This window comes from Acromyrmex echinatior, chromosome 10 (assembly GCF_024713525.1).
Source record: "Acromyrmex echinatior isolate Ae372 chromosome 10, ASM2471352v2, whole genome shotgun sequence".
In the NCBI taxonomy this organism is placed as follows: Eukaryota; Metazoa; Arthropoda; class Insecta; order Hymenoptera; family Formicidae; genus Acromyrmex; species Acromyrmex echinatior.
The window spans coordinates 414,042-431,505 of NC_141861.1; the positions used below are offsets into that span (position 1 = coordinate 414,042).

Sequence of the window (17,464 nt, forward strand, 5' to 3'; positions counted from 1 at the left end):
CTCTGTGATTGGTCTGTGGCCTGCAGGACTGATTGGTCTGTTGTTTGTAAGGTCTATAATTGTAAAAAATTATTCCGACATTGCACATCAGCTTTCTGCTCCAATTGCTTTATATTTTTCTTAAACGAGGCAAATAGCAGAAATTAAAATATAAAAATGGGATTCAGTAGCACACTGTACAATCTCGTTCTTAGACGGACATCCACATTCACAGTTGTCGTTTTAGCCTCTGCCTTCATATTTGAAAGAGGATTCGATATGGCCTCCGAGAAGATTTTTGACACTATTAACAAAGGGGTAAGTGTCCATCTGCGCTTTCTATTGTCTTTACGTTTAATTCACACTTATTAGATACTCGAATATCGAATTCTCTGATGGAAGTTAAAGTGAGGTTATGTCACAGAAAAAAGTATTCATTATGACATATAATGATATTTCGCAAAATAAAATATTGAAGATACTAAATAAACTTGCGTTTATTTTAAATTATGAGTCAACACATAATGTTGAAAATGACACATTTTGATTTATATTTTGACATCTGAAAGAAATACGATACTGATTGCATAACAAATCTGTTTCAGAAACAATGGAAGGACATCAAGCACAAATACGAAAATTAAATGGGAAATTTTAGGAACAATATGTGTTAGAGATCTAATAGATGTATTCTATCTTTGGATATGTAAATAAATAACAAATTACATGAATTGACGCTGGCAAATTTATTCAATTGAATATGATATTTTTATTTCATATATTGTTGTGATATACAATATATATATAAGATACGAGTCGACATACATATATATTTATTTCAATTTACCATTTATATGTATCATATAGAAAGGAATAAACAATTATTGTATAATGTAACAGAAACGTCATTTTTACATTTGCTGTAAGCAGCATCATTATATGTAAGTCCTTTATATTTTAAGCATTTTTTAAGTACAAAACTGATTGTAGATGAGTATTGAGCTTTTTTTTAAATAGTACCTCTGGAGTTGTCTGCATTAGGACCCATGAAACGACCAGCGAAAAGAGTCTCACTTGTTACCCGATCAACGATGGCAAACATAAATGGTCTATTTGCTATGAAAGTTGGAACCATGTTAGCCATAAGCGGTACAACTGCAAGTTCTGCAATTTAATGAGCATTAGCACAGCCATTTGTAAGTTACAATTTATTGGAAGGAATCATAAATTAATTACTGATAATTACCTGTCACTGCAGCAGCAATGGTTCCTTCTTCGTCCACTTCTATCTTAGCATTTTGAATGATATTCGCTAATTGCAAGTATTTATTAAACACGATTCCAGTGAAATTTGCTGCAGAACTAAAAATATCCTGTATACCCATCTGAAACAGATCACATTTCTTGGTTTTATTCAACTCTTTTGATACATAATACTGTTAATGATATTTATAATAATAAGAAATAATATTAACTACTATTATCTGCAATCAATTATTAATAAGAACTATAATTATAATGTGATTATAAAAAATACATAAAAATTGTTTAAATTGTATTGCCCATTGCTATGACGCAATTTGAAACATAAAGTTTTCCAAAAAATAAATTCGTTTTCAATCATTAAAATTTTGCAATATTAATTTTAAAAAATGCAATTTCGATATAACTGATTATAAAGAAATAAAGATATTTTTTTCCTTACATTTTTTTGCAAACATTAAACAAAATAACTTTTTAATCATATTGTAAGCATAATATATAACAAATTATTACTATTAATAATATGAAATTAACAAATTATTACTATTAATAATATGAAATTAACAAATTATTACTATTAATAATATGAAATATAAAAGTAAGCAGGATATAGAGTACTTGGAGTAAATGAGAGTACTTGGAGCGCAAATTTTTATAATATATAATATTAACTAGTAAAACACTACAAATTCATCGAACGTTTCGGACTTATTTAGGACTATCTAGATAACAGGAAAATCCAACGTATAAAAATTTTTTTTAAATGTGTAGTGATGATATGTAGTAAAAAAAAGCTAAGTCCCTTTTATAATTCTAACTCGACATTTTAGTATTAAACTTTTCATCTTAAAATGTTACACAAAGAATACATTTTTAAAATATTTATCGTCAATAATGAGGCACCCTGTATAGTGAAGTCTTATGTCATGTATATTAAATATAATTAAATGTATATAAATTAATACTTACGCGCATTAAAGGTGAACGCAAATCTAGTTTACTTTCGATATTAAATTTCGGAATAGCAAGTATCAGTTCAGTTTCATTGAGACTAGCGAGTAGCGTTTTCATCGGTACATACGACAGATCTTTGAACAGAATCCGAAGGTACGGATCGCTCTCTTTATGAGATGGAAGGAATATCAGCATAGACGTCCTGCCATTCTGAAATATTAATTTATGACAGATTTCACATGATTTTATTCTTAAAAATAAAAATTTAAATATTAAATTTCTGACATATTTATTTTAACATCTTCATTCAAAAAGATTTTTAAAAAATAAAATTTTTTCTATAATAAGTAAAAACAAATTTTACGCTTTATATTTCTTAGAATATTATATAAAAATCATTAATTTTTATTTTTTTTGCTTTAAATAAAAATAACATATTACTTTGACGATGATTTATCATAATAATTGCAATAATTTTCGTATAAAACATTATCACAAAATGAATTAACAGCAGCAACTATTATGTATAAACAAATCTTATAAAATAAGACTTTACAAAAGTAAAAAAAGATATAGTTACATACATAAATGTATTCAAAAGTATACATCGAAAATTAAAAAATACATATATTTATTAAAAAGTTAACTGTTCAAAAATGAATATGAGATCAATACAATTATTACTCAAGTATATCATTACAGAAACAAGACCTAAAAAATTCTATAAAAATCTATTTAAAGATTATTTGTAAAAAATGGATATATTATTATTGCTACAATTATCCAATAATTATATGCAATAAACATTTAATGCATCCAAAAATATATGCTTCTAAAAGTCTTTTCATGCAAATTTTAAGTTGCATAAAACAAGCTTAAAATGATGTGTCAATGACTCATAAATCATCTGTGTGTACAAATACTATTTACAATATCTATTATAGACTAATCGTCTTAGGATCTCCTTAATAATCCTAAGTTTATGTAGATATCTTAACTTTTTTTGTAATCATATAGCTGAAGCATCAATCTATTAGAAATTTTTTTTATTGCAAAACTGGAAAGGAAAAATACAAATTTTAAAATAAAAAAATACAAACACATTGGGGCTGTTTGCATTTTTATAAATACGGAAATTTTACATTAAAAATGAATCGTTAATATGAAACTAAACCATACTGAATGCTATTAATCTTCATCGATCGAATTAATTTTAATGTAGTACCAAAAATAACTATTTACTCTAAGCGATTCACGAACCGAATTCATTTTTTTTCTTTCAAATTTTCAATTCTTAGGAAACGAATAGAAATAAAGTTTAGGATTTTTTTATTCACTATTGAATCAAACTTGCAATCAAGAATACAACATTTTCGAGTAGAATGATTAATTTTTTTTTTTACGAAAATATTAAACTAATTATCGGATTACTATAGTTTAAAAGTCAAAAGTTGCCTAAATAATAATTATATGTAACGTTGCTTGAGGTATGCAGTTGTTTAATTTAGTGTATAAGGATTAATATACGATTAATATTGAACTATGCGTGAATTCTTCATATAGAAGTCGAAGCATTCACATTAACTTATAGATGATTAAGAATCTTACCGAGTACGGGATTTCTACCACATCAGCGTCAAGAGAAGCTATATTACCATATCGATACTTCGAAGAGTTCTCCATCATAAGAATATTTTGACAGTCACTCTGAGGAACATAGAAGCACCGTACACGCGTAGCGTCCTTATCGAAGGATTTCAACCATTGTCCTTTGAAGTACAAGGACGAAGTTAACACCATTTGAGTATCGGCGCTAAGAGTGCCTGGAAACAACGTTGATCAAATGCAGTTAAACTGAAAGAATTATTAGCTTCGAAACTGAAGAAAATGTTTCTTCAGAAAAAATTCGTAGCTCGAATTACTTCGGGAGAAGGAGGTTTGGGAGAAGGAGGAAGTGTCTTCTACCATTCGATAAATGTTCACTCAGGATCATGATCTTGACAACATCGGAGGAGCCTATTCCCCTAAAGTGAATTTTTACATTTACCTTATATTTAATAGAACTTAAGTTAAATACCAGGCTGAATGATCGTCTTGATGTTATTCCGCGTGTTCTCGCGAACCCAGGAATTGATGATATTGGCCGCATTGTTTGTATTCCCGAAATTCAGCTGTTGGATATCAGTTCCATAATAACTATTTAAGGCGGTCATATAATTAGTAGATGCCGCAAGAGCCGGATTGATCCACAAGCGAGTTGCTACATCGATTTCCGTGCCATTTTGTTGGCTCTGGAAAATAACGTGAAGAGAAAAGTCAGATAAATTTTTGACGGAAAGAAAAGACGCACCGATCGGTATAATTTTGATAAATTTTCTGTGCAAATTCAAAATTGATTTATTCTGTTGCCGTGAATAAATAATCACTTAATTTACAGTATCGAAATTACCGATTTCAATTATTGATGTTTGAATAAAGTTTAAATAAAGGTATATCTAATATACTTTTAGAGGTACAAGAGAGCGACCCGCTATTCTCCTGATAATATATTCTTCTGCTGGTAATCTCAGAGCTGCAAGAAGCTCGTGACGTGTTCGACCACCCGTGCCTTCCACCAGACTTGTAAGAGCGATTTTCGCACTAGCAGGAGACAGTATCAGATTACCCTCCACATTCTCGTTTACTTTCTGCGGTTATCACCATGAAATTTTCATGAACATAAGAAAATTTTTTATACATACATGTATACCTAATTTGACAAAAAAATTATCTTTTATTCTAGAAGTTAAAATACAAAATGTGAATGAGAGATATGTAGAAATGTAAAAGAATTTAAGGGGATCCTAAAGTCGTCTATTTTATCAATTGTACGTAATAATTTTCATAGAACGAGAGAGAGAGAGAGAGAGAGAGAGAGAGAGAGAGATATCGCATGTATTATTTTTACAGATTTGGAAATCCTTCAGAATTAAAATATATCCATGCATAATTAATATATACGAGTCTGCAGCTTGGAAGTTATGCTGAGAATCAGTAAACATTAACAATAAGCTAAATTAAATTACTGTTTTCTTAATCCGGTCTTTGTTGTCTCATACAACTAGTAGCGGCAGTAGCGTAATTATATATTTAGATTCTAACCAATTACATTAAATTAACAAGTTTAAAATGTAAAAGTATATAATTGTAAGAATAGCTCAAAATAATTATTAATTACTAAAAGTAATATAACTTAAGTAATGTAAGTTAAGTTACGGTTACACCTGGAATAAAGGAACAAAATTAAGTTAAAACTAAAAAAAAGTAATTCTAACCGTAATTTAGTTACAAGTAACTAGTTACTTACCAATCCTGTACAGAGATATGTTGATGTGTTGCATTTTATTGATAAAGCAATTTCATCGAAATTCAGGTTTTATTTTAGGATCCCCTTAAAGGGCTTTTTATTTTTGGAAATTTATTTAATAAGGAAGAATATCTTTGAGAATTTTTTTAAACCGTATGCGACAAACTTTCATAGAATTTTATCAATTTATTACAATAACATACATATACATATGTATGTGTATATACAATATACATAATGTTCAAAAAAGGTCGAGACCTCGGATTTACTCAGGAGGATTTTTGAAACAAATGTTTTATTAAGATAAAAGAAAATTGTAAGGTATAAAAAGATCTATTTACAGATCTTATTAGACCTTGGATAGCATCGTTAAGGCCTTGATAAATGTTATCCAGGATATAATCTTCAAATAGATTAGTTAAAAATAACTTTTTTTATTAGACGTCCAAAAATAAAAAGCCTTTAAAGTAAGAAATTAATTTCTAATTTAAAAAATTTTAAATGTATAATATTTTTGTCCACACTCTTTTACATGTATCAATTCCTTTTAAATCTATTAATTTTTTCTGACAATAATGCAAAGTATATACATCTTCCATCTTTCCCATCGTTTGCATTTTACTAAAAATGCCTTTCTCACCTGCAGGAGATCGATGTTGAAAAAAGAGTATCGATCCTCAGTACTGAGTACAGCTGGAACTGTTGGAAATGATATTAATACAATGTGTGATTTCATATTGCAAGAATAAGATCATACATATGCATTTATTATTATATATAGCCATTGTTCTAGACGCACTACATTTCGCGTTTAATGATATATTTGAATACAATTTACTGATTATGTTTAGTCAGGCGGATATCATGCATATATGTAATGGGAACTTTCCAACAAGAGACACAAATTAAGACAAGAGTCATCCTGTCTTTGTTTGATCAGTAAAAAACAAAAACAAAATGACTCTTGTGTGTCGATTTGTGCCTCTACTAGAAAACTCTCAATGTAATCAATCTCGTATGTCGATTAGTCGCGCATACAAAATTCTGAACATGGAAAATGATTTCGGAAAACTATTGGAAAAACAAATATGGAGTGACTAATGATCGTCACGTGTCTTGGCGTATCGAGAAGAATTTCCTTGTCCTATTCCTGTCTCGAGTTAAAAGTGATTTAGTAGGAATTCCATTTGCATCCGAACAAACGGCGAAGATAGTAAAGAATGATAACGCGGAAAACTAATCTTGAGTGACTTTAACGAGTATTACCTTGCGAGCGATGATGTAATCACAGAAAATGCAGCCCGATACCTACTTACAATCAATTTTGATTTACGATGAAGCACAAAGTTTGAGATTACAATATTGAATATTTATCTATTACATACGAACAAAAACTCTCAGAAGAATAAAAACAAGCAAGATTTAAAGTTGATAATATATGAAAAATGATGTAAAGATTCGAAGATTGAATTACATTATTTCGAATATCGAATTATTTCGATAATCTACAAGGTAAATCTTTTAATGATTACATAAATATTACTGTGAAACATCACAATATAAATGCTTAAAGAATGTCTAATTATAAATTCAAAGATGTTCCCTAACGCTTAAAGACTTCTAAAAGATATCTAAAACTCATCTTTTTTTATTCTTTGCAAATGCTACCTGCGAGGAGACACCAGGAGATCCACAACAGCAGTAAAGACATTACGTACGTAACTGGCATGTCTGAATGTATTTCGCGTACGTGGCTCTCCAGCGAGCAGATAAATATGAATATAACGGAAATATGACTGTTGATGAGTGTTAATAGTAAAAGCCAGACTTCCGACAAGTCGTCCCTACTTTACGCCTAGATTCTATCGTTAGATTATCTTTTCATCATCATGTAAACATTATTACATTCCGACGTACCAACAAATTATCATATATTGCTTGTGCAGAATATAGATATACGAGATAAATTCGCGTAATTTGTTGATGATGATACAATCAGCAAAAACAAAACGAGTTGGAGAATAAAACAAAAATAATAGAACTATCTCTTCCTGATCTAGCTCTCTTTAGCTGATGAAAATGATATTGTGAATAAGAAGACGAAAAGAATAAATGAAATAAAATTTATCCAGCTAAAGGAGCTTGTGAAAGTGATAGGTATTGCGTTGGAAATTCCGTTCACTATTATCGTCCATGAGCGTCACTGGAATGTCCCACTAGAACTCGTGTACAACTTTTGTGATTATATTGCAATAAAGGTAGAATCCTCGGTCAAAATAAAAGCAAACAATTCATAGAGTCATAATAATTAATGATACGGATGTAGAGGAAACGGAATACGATTAGCAATGACATCAATAGTTGTTACAATTCACAAATACTATATACTATACAATCATGCATGACGATAATTTATTTTTAAGCAACGAAGGAAAAATTAAAAAAAAGGTAATCGATTATTTCTTGAAAAATTAGTAATTAGTTTTATTAATAATTGATTAATTGAATATTTCAAATTCGGTAAATCACAAAATATAATAATTTTTCAACATAATAATAAATGAATAAGATAAAATTAATATATAGGAATATTATAATATTTTTATATTTAATATTGATCGTATAAATAAATAAAAGAAATACTTTTTTTATCTGTGCGCATAATTAATTATTAAAAAATTATAAAATTATCTAAAGTATGTTCAGAAAATAAGATAGCTATCAGATAAATATACGTTTGTAAGGCTTGTTATATTATATCTAATAAATTCGTTTAACATAAATAATCTTTTTCATTTTTTTTGTATTATATATTAATATTTGCTAAAGTTAACGCTATTTGCGTTTATCTTATGTTATTTTATTCGATATTTGCTATCAAATGTCGAATATAAATGAATTAATAAAGGAGGAAGTTTTGACTTTATTTACCAAAATGAAAAAGTTTCCGAGATGTTATACAAATTATACAATACAAATTAAATCCTTTAGGGACGGACATTGAAAATTTGCAATATTCACTTTAAAATTAAATTTGAAATAAATTCTGGATCTGTAGACATTATATTTAAGAACTGAAGATGAAAATATATAACATTGAACATTAAAATGCATAAATATATAGTAAAATGCATAAATATATACTTTACTTAGAAAGACTATATAATATATGTGTAAATATTGATGAATTTTTCATTTATTCATTTTTTAGTGAAAGCCGTGAACAATTTTTAATGATAAAACGATGTCGTTTCTAGAGAATTAAAAAGTCTTACTACTTAAGTCGAGTGATGTATTGCTTATCTTGGGGAAACATCGGAAACATGAAAAATTGCCTTCAAAATTTTTATAAAAGAACATAATCAAGTATCTTCTTAATAAATTTGAATACATTAAAAAATAAAAGACACGTTGTATTCTTTTCGTAAATGTTCATTTGCATATTAAGGAGTAAGTAAATCAGTTTCTTTCTTTGTAAGTGAATATCGTTTAAAGATATAAAAAAACGTTTTGAATAAAATAAAATATTGAAAAAAAATGATTTCAAGAATATTTTACAATAATAATTTTAAAAACATTTTTTAAATTTATTTATACGTTTATTTAAAAAATTAAAAAGTATTTATCTTTGTTATAAAGTACTTTAAAACTATTCCATTTTTAAGTCATTTTTTTATGACATTCACTCAGGAAAAAAGAAACTAATTTTTTTTTAAAGAAAAGTTTTGCCCTCTTAACGTGCGATTAGACGATTAATATAAAAAAATTGTGTCTCTTATTTTTGTATTATATTATAATATCCAAAGTTTGTTGAAATTAAAGGGGAATATTTGGTTGCGTTCCCTTGCAATTTCTTCTATATTTCCGATGTTTCTTCAAGATAAGCGATCCCGCTTAAGTAACTTTTTAGTATAATTTACACATCTCAGAACTTTTTCATTTTGAAAAATAATTAAAACTTCTTTTATGCAAATTTGACATTAGTACCGGATACAATTTTTTGCATATAATAATACAAGATTATAATAAACTTTCCATAACAATTTATCTAAAACACCGCATATTTAATATTGCAATAAGATATTGCAGTAAGATATTGCAATAAGACTTTTAACAATATTATATTCAAAGTATTGCATTAATGTGTCCTAAAAGAAATTTTTTCTTGTTCTTATTTTATTAAAAATCGAATAAAAACAATTATCTATGTAAATAATTCAATACATAAATCAAAAGAAATAGAATATATAATTAAGCCAAAAACCACTTGCATTAGGATTTTAATACATCTATTAAAATGCTGTCATCCATTATAATACTAATATAGAGCAGCATGCATGTTAATGGTACATATTAATTATATTCTAACCAACATTTCCTTCTCCTAAATTTAAAATACATTCTATGTGTACAGGGTACTTTATCTCAAATTTCGAGTTCCGAGCTTTCTCTTTAACATTAATACAGAAAGAAAAGTACAGAAAAGAATCTTCTATCTGAAAAGAAACTAACTTATCTTTTTTTATGTGTTTTAATCTCTAATTATATATAATCTCGGAATTTGGAGAAAAATATCCTGCGTATAATTTAGTAAACCTGCCGTTAATGTTAGAAGAAGAAACAATATACACATATGTAATATTCTTAATTTTATCTTATTTAATATAGTTAAAAGATCAATGTATTAATCTCAGAGTAGAATTGCACCAAAGTAATATTCTACCCATTACCTTTACAGCGCAGAGATATTATTTTCTTAATAACTAAATGGCATTACGGTAGTTTACCGGAATTAGGAGTTACGATGGCTGTATCCGGATTAAATCGCGATGGAAATTCCTGTTGCACTTTCCCAGTAGTCCCGGATGTATTCAAAGGATTCTGAATTTTGCCTACATAAAGAATAGTGCCGGTGGTCTCATCCTCAATGTAAAACACGAACGGATGATTAGCATGGAACGTTCCTTCTTCTATTTTATTTCCAATTTGTATTTCTGTTAAGAAGAAGAAATGTAAACGCAAAAATCATAAAAGAAAGAGAAACACAGATAAAATTTTTAAATAAAATTTTCTCTCCTGAACAATCTACATTAAAAATATAATAAAGAAATTACATATTTTGTAGTAAAACTAATATATTATAATTAATATTTCTTATTTAATATTTCTTTTATCAAATAAATTACTAATGTAATTATTTATAGTAAAACAAAAGACCAAAAAAATAATTAAGTAATTTGAAAAATATTTAAAAATATTTGAGAATATTAATTATTTAAAATACTTAAAAAATATGAAGTTGCACTGTACGTACAAACGGGGACAGGAAATACTTAATGAAGTTGCACACATATCGGAGAAAAAGAGAAAAAAAGGTATCAGAAAGAATGAGAAGGGATGAAAAGGCACGTTAAGACATTCCCAGTTGTCCCTATCTATACAACACATACATTATATATATATATATATACACATATTTCTCGTTACCTACTTCACATCTTTCCTTACGCACTTAATTAATTATTTATATTATTTATACATGTAATTTATTAAGATACATATACATACCTGTTGCAGCGTAAGCAGTCGTTCCATTTTCATTCATCTCTATTCCAGTCTTATGTACTACATCGGACACCCGCAAACGTCTGGAAGCTCGTCTTGTTTTTGCTATACCCGTCAGCAGTGCAGTATCGTCGAAGATATCGCGGATACCAAGCTATTATAAAAAATAAACATATTGCATCCACATCAATACGATAATTATTTTTAATTTGAATTCGTTTTGAAAAAAATCATTTTTAAAAAATCATTAAAAAGATACAAAATTTTATACATAGCAGAAATAATTCCATAATTCTGACTTTTTAGTTATAATTTCACTGTATTATTAAGCTCTTATTAAATTTATTGCATAAATAATTTTTTTATAATAAATAGTTTTATGTAAAACTCTTTATTCAGTGTTTATAGAAATGTATGAAAATTACTTCACGCAAAGTATTTTCCAGATGGCTCGTAAATTCAAACTTGAACTTTGGGATCCAAACATCAAGAGGCAATTCCTGCATGGCCCATACATCTCTCGCTAATGTAAACGAATTAATCTCATTGACAATGTGATCCACACCTGTTAGCGTGTGCGGTAATACAATATACATAGCAAATTTTAAGCCCTGAAAGATTTTACATTTTGTAACTTCTGCGTAGCAATAATGTGATTGGAAATATTTTACTGAAGTAGTAAATCTGAGGCTATTACGTACGTCGTATGGAATTCGAAGAATCTTTGCATCGAGCCTAGACGATTCGGCATGATAAAATCGACTTACAGTATGCATATACGGTACGTTTACGCTCTCATTAACATTTATGTAAAATCTGGAAACTCGACTATTTTCGGGAGCGAAGTATTTACGGCGCCAGGCTCCTTTGAAAAATAATCCATTTACAATCAGCATCACTGAATCCTCTAGACCTTTTTCTAAAACAAAAAATAAATAAACATTGTTTAAATTTAACAATTAAAACTTATAACAATTAAAGTTCTCTACTTTTGTCAAAGAATGCAAGATATTATTTTGTGAGATACTGAGATTACATATGTTTGTATTTTATATATATATATATATATATATATATATATATATATATACATACATACACACATATACATACGTTAGAAAATATTAAACAGAAAATTTTTTTAATTCAATTAAATACTTATATTTTCTTATATTTTATGGACTGTATCAACGAGTTCGAAACACAAAATATTACATTCGATAATAAATTAATCAAAATAGTTCCATGTAAACTTACCATCGTCTATCATCTTTTCAATATGTCCATTCGTAATATTATTGACCCAAGAATTAATTTTAGTCGCAATTGTGTGCGTGTCAGACAGATTAGCGTTGATCACATCAGTATTATAAAATGTTTTTATCGTCGCTGCGTAACGTTGTCTGGTCAATATATTATTATCGATATAAATTCGTGAACCTAGATTTAAAGTATACGCAGAAGACGGGGCCTGTAAATGAATGTTTCTTTCTAAATTTATGAATTATATACGCAAAAGTATTACAATACAAAAAAATACTAATTTTGATTTGTTCATTAATATGATTTACCTGCAAAGATTTCACAATATTATTAAACTTCTCTCGAATGGCCGGCGAACTGACTGGAAGTTGCATGGCTCCGGCAAGTTCATGTGCGGTTTGATCTTGAGCTCCCTCATAAAGTAGCACTAATGCTAATTTTATGGATATTGGCGACAATAATATATTTCCTCCATTTGTCTTGCTTAGACTCTGAAGAAACAATAAAATTAGAGCATCGACATTAATAGTGTAATTAATAAATTTAATTACATGAAATTAGCATTTTAAAGCGGTTTAGAACGCTAAAATTTAAAACGGCTTTAAAAAACTTACACATCTAAAAGATCTACTTTACATCTTATATATTTAACATTTAAACAATACACTTAAGTATGGCATATCCAGCCAAATCCGATTGTTTATAATTTTCATAAAAATGAATATATAATATAAATAATTTTTTTTCAATCGAAAAGCTAAACATTAAGAAATAATATAATGATGTCGAACAAATGCATGTATCTTTATTAATAAAATAGTTATAAACGATAAAAAAAACAATGGAAAAAGAAAATTAAGTATACCATATTGAAAAGACATATTTAAGGAGATTCTAAAGTCGTCTGTATTACTGACTAAACCGTATAATTTTTGTATAACAATTACCTTTTTTCTCTTTTATTGATTCGAAAATCCTTTTCCAGGATTAAAGTATACGCATTAATACATGTCTGTGAGGTGAAGTTTATGTTGAGAACGAAAAAAAATTTCGAAATTGAGATCTTCTTTATCATTTCTTAATCCAATATAACGTTTCAGAGCTGTCATGTCGTGATTTGCTTCATATAAAAGTTGTGTGCAATCTTCATATAAAAGTTGATGTTCAATCTGTACGAAATCTTACGAAATAGTAATCTATAGACTATATAGTAGTTTGCACGAAGAAACAATGTAAAATTCTTAAAATTGGACTTAGACGTCTAATTAAAACGTTATTGTTATACGAAAATTTATGTATGTGCACGTGCATGAGATATTGATGTAGTATGTATATAGTGATATATCGATAACATCCCAGCAAACGAGAATGGATTAAAATGCATTGAAATTTTTTTCTATCTGAATGCGTATTTTATATATATATATATATACCTGTATATATATATATATATATATATATATATAAATAGCGAATACTTTTTTTGGATTTAATTGGATTCAGTTAGATGCAATTGGATTGAAAAACTGCATTTCCTATTCAAAATTTTGAATTGAACAGTATTCGCAATATGTGTGTTGTGCACAGAAAAAGCTAATATTGTTTTAGATTGAAAGGCATAGAAATATGCTCCATACAATTCCTATAAATGAATAAAAATGCATTCAGGGTTGAAAAGCATTCATTTTAACATTCGTGAATCAATATTTCTGAAAATCTGTATCCATTTCGATTCATTTCAATCCATTCTCGTTTGCTGGGACATGTGCGTGCGGTATTGATGTAGTATAGTATAATACGTATATGTAATAATACATATGTGTGTAAGTTTAGTGAGTCATAAAACAGATGATTTTAGAATTCCATTAAGGATTAATTCGATTAGATAATTAATTTTTATTTTTTAGATATATAAGATTAGATATATAAGACGTAATCATTACTATATAAAGAGCATTCTATGAAAAGTACCCTAAATAGCATCCAATCGAATACAGTGAAACGTTCACCCTGGTAGGGCACAAAATCTTCATCATCTTCAACTTGAGGACTAATTTGTAAAGAAATGTTTGTTTGAGCGGGATTTTGTGCCACCGCGTAGATGTCTTCCTTTATAAAATCCACCGCAATTAAGAGGCATAATAAATAACCTGTAATTAAGATTTCTTTATTTATAATTTACAATGTAAAGAGGATCTTATCATTAATAACCGATTCTTTCATTTATAAATTATCTGTGCAATTTAAAATCAATCTTTGCTTAACGGAATGATTTATCGTGTTTTTATTAAATATCCTTGAAAATAAAAAACTTTTATATATTATATGTATATGCAGGATTAGTAAGTAACACATTACTTGTGTAACATCGTTACCGTTACAAGTTACTTTTTTCGATAATGAATGGATAACAACATTACATTTACTTTTAAATAACATTCATGGTAACGCGGTTATACTTTGAGGGTGATAACAATTTCACTAGTTTAAATTAAACTTTTACAAATATTTATTATTTGTGTAAATAATATTTTATTAGTTTTATTAATGTTTTATTAATATATATTAGGTGTTGGAATTAATTCGTAGCGTTTTTTAATGAAAGAATGTTATTTATTTCACATGAGCATTAAAAAATACATTAATGAAAGTACTTCCCATCACTTGTAAAACGCTACGAATTAATTCCAACACCTAATAAAATTTATTATTATTAAAAATTTTCATTCTTAATATTATTTTTTTATCAAATTGTAAATAAATATTATAAAGATTATAAAACACAATTTTATATGATATAAAAATCGAAACAAACAAAAAAATTAAATAACTTTTAAACCAATAAAAGAATTATGTTCAAACATAGACATTCAGACGTGTAATAATAGAAAACCCTGTAAAATTTGTGTTAAATTTCTATTATTTAAAAAATAGGTATTAAATATCCTTTTTGCTGAGTCTAATTATAAGTTTTTCTTTGATGTTAAATTACTTTATTATTCAATGACGTTATTCCTCTTCATTAATGATTATTCTCTTGTCAATGTTCATTCTCTTGTCAAATGAATATTATATTTGTTTCTAAGAATTTTATATGTGCCTAATAATAAATTTTTAGTTTCAAGCGTATTGTACGTATAATTCGTGTTTTGTAGAATTCACAATTTCAACATACATTCCTAGATATGAATCGATAATAGTGACCACATTAATGCTTATCCGAACGGAAACCGCATTTTTCGCGGTCAGCAACCTCATCTATACAAACAAAACCTTCAATTTTTTGTAGTCTATAAAAAAGACAATTTCAAGAATCTTAATGTTGACCTTCGAACGCATTGCACTTTTTACTTTTACATTTAGCTTCCACATTTTTCTGCAAAATTTGCGTCTGAGAGAATTTAATTTTTCAATGTAGATTTTTTTATCAGCACATTAAAATAATTTCATAACTTATTTAAAAATTTTATATTTTTCAATTGCGCGCAGAATTGCATGCAGGGATTTTTAACTTTTTGAACCCGACAAATTTGAAGAGTATAATTATTTTAATTAGTTGAAATACTGCATTTGGACAAAGATTGTCCAATTAATAGCAAGATAGAGGTCTTTATTATAACATTTCTGTTATTTAATAATTTCGGAAAAAAATTGGAAAGAATAGGTTTCTAAAATCTATTAATATAATATAAATAAGAAGATATATTACTTACTCAATTGGAGCCACATGATCGATAAATCACTACGCAATCTTGCGTCTTAGGATTTGTAGCCTCTGCGGATAGAACTTTACGAATTAACGTACGTGATTTTCGTGATTTTACTTTATAATGCGCCCGGTGAGCAGACCGGTTGCGATATGACCAATGTATAGATCAAAACCGGTCAGCATCTGACGATCCAATGGATTATAGAGCCCATTCGCGAGAAAGAGTAGTGGTAACACGCAGCAACACGCGAGCGTAGAGAGACGTGCGGGGAAATCGCACCAACAGGAGGAGGAAACAGTGAACATGACTCAGGAGCGAACGATTCTCTTATACACGTGTTAAAATGTATTGTTAACATTTGTTGATACACTAGCATATGCACATATATATATATATATATATACATACATATATTATTACATATGTATATATTATCATAAACTTCTGCGGAATCGTGTAAAAATGAGAAAAGGATCTCGCGATAAAGGAAATTTCAGATTCTACAATTACACATGTAACTAAAGATGAACTGCTAAAATGGAGATTTTTGAAAACAATAAATAATAATGAAAAATTAAATAATAGATTTATAAATATGTGAATAATAATAATAATAACCTGTTGTAACCATGGCAATCGCAATCAAGCTGAGAGTAACCGAATTTATTTTTTAAATTTCATTTAGATAATTTCTGTGTACTAAGAGAAATATCAATGTAAAGGAATTAAAATTATTTGCGAATAAATATATATTTAAAAAATACAATGACATCGTTTAATATATTTGCAAAAAAAGCGTGTGTTAACGTGTGAGTATTTAAGCTATTAGTTAAACAAGCTGGTTACGTGTAAAAACAATTAAAGAAAGATAATCGAGAATTAGATAAAGTAAAAATATATTCTCAAATAAATGTAAAAAGAATAATAAATTAATATATAAATGTTTCGAAGTCTTTCTCAGCATACAATTAGTTAATCATTAAAAAAAAAGAATCGAGACAAAATCATAAAATGAAATATTAATTATAGATATTTAACTGCTTAATTAAATGTCTAATTAATTTTCAGCGCTGTTCCTTAATGTTCTCCTTTGTAACTATAAAATTAAAGAAAAGAAACGATGACTTATGGATGACGTTAATATTTTTACTAAGACTTTGGAATACCTAGAATTTCGTATCACTTGGCAAGATTGTTCGATAACATGATCAAGCGTGACGATGTTCAAGTGAATATGGGAAACAATCGCATTGATTTTAAAACAAACAAAAATTCCCGACAATTAAAAATGATATCATGCTTTGTGAGCGTGTGCAGGATGCGGGAATTATGGACATTAAATATTTATTCGTAATGACGCCGTCAAATAGATATGTAAATCGAC

The 17,464-nt window shown here is 27.8% G+C and overlaps 2 protein-coding genes and 1 long non-coding RNA gene across 4 annotated transcripts; 2 read left to right on the plus strand and 1 right to left on the minus strand.

Moving 5' to 3' along the window:
* Positions 1–5: 5 nt before the first annotated feature.
* On the plus strand, positions 6–710 carry ox (ubiquinol-cytochrome C reductase complex subunit oxen). The gene is made up of 2 exons (XM_011059330.2): positions 6–297; positions 585–710. The coding sequence occupies exons 1-2, from the start codon at positions 157–159 to the stop codon at positions 621–623; spliced, it is 180 nt and encodes a 59-aa protein (XP_011057632.1). The 5' UTR covers positions 6–156; the 3' UTR covers positions 624–710.
* Positions 707–16,305, minus strand: LOC105147953 (uncharacterized). Its single transcript, XM_011059338.2, has 15 exons — positions 16,084–16,305; positions 14,342–14,520; positions 12,679–12,861; positions 12,365–12,578; positions 11,809–12,026; positions 11,533–11,718; positions 11,111–11,261; positions 10,330–10,536; positions 6,183–6,241; positions 4,701–4,883; positions 4,274–4,487; positions 3,805–4,019; positions 2,212–2,406; positions 1,226–1,364; positions 707–1,143 (listed from the first exon to the last, which is right to left on the minus strand). Exons 1-15 carry the CDS (start codon positions 16,097–16,099, stop codon positions 989–991), a joined length of 2,514 nt encoding a protein of 837 aa, XP_011057640.1. The 5' UTR covers positions 16,100–16,305; the 3' UTR covers positions 707–988.
* LOC147908189 (uncharacterized) lies at positions 11,597–17,373 on the plus strand. 2 transcript variants are annotated; one of them, XR_015546506.1, is made up of 4 exons: positions 11,597–11,687; positions 11,753–11,888; positions 16,766–16,889; positions 17,149–17,373. It is a non-coding gene; the product is annotated as an uncharacterized LOC147908189 (long non-coding RNA). The 2 variants fall into 2 exon arrangements; XR_015546507.1 differs by lacking the exon at positions 16,766–16,889.
* Positions 17,374–17,464: the final 91 nt, after the last annotated feature.

What these genes read in the sequence shown, in the direction of transcription:
- ox (XM_011059330.2), top strand. Translation starts at nt 157, where the DNA reads ATGGGATTCAGTAGCACACTGTACAATCTCGTTCTTAGACGGACATCC. An exon ending in TTGACACTATTAACAAAGGG is followed by an intron (nt 298 to 584) that starts GTAAGTGTCCAT and finishes AATCTGTTTCAG; the next exon opens with AAACAATGGAAGGACATCAA.
- LOC105147953 (XM_011059338.2), bottom strand. An exon ending in TTCTTCGAATTCCATACGAC is followed by an intron (nt 11,719 to 11,808) that starts GTACGTAATAGC and finishes AAAATCTTTCAG; the next exon opens with GGCTTAAAATTTGCTATGTA. An exon ending in TGGTAGAAATCCCGTACTCG is followed by an intron (nt 2,407 to 3,804) that starts GTAAGATTCTTA and finishes TTAATATTTCAG; the next exon opens with AATGGCAGGACGTCTATGCT.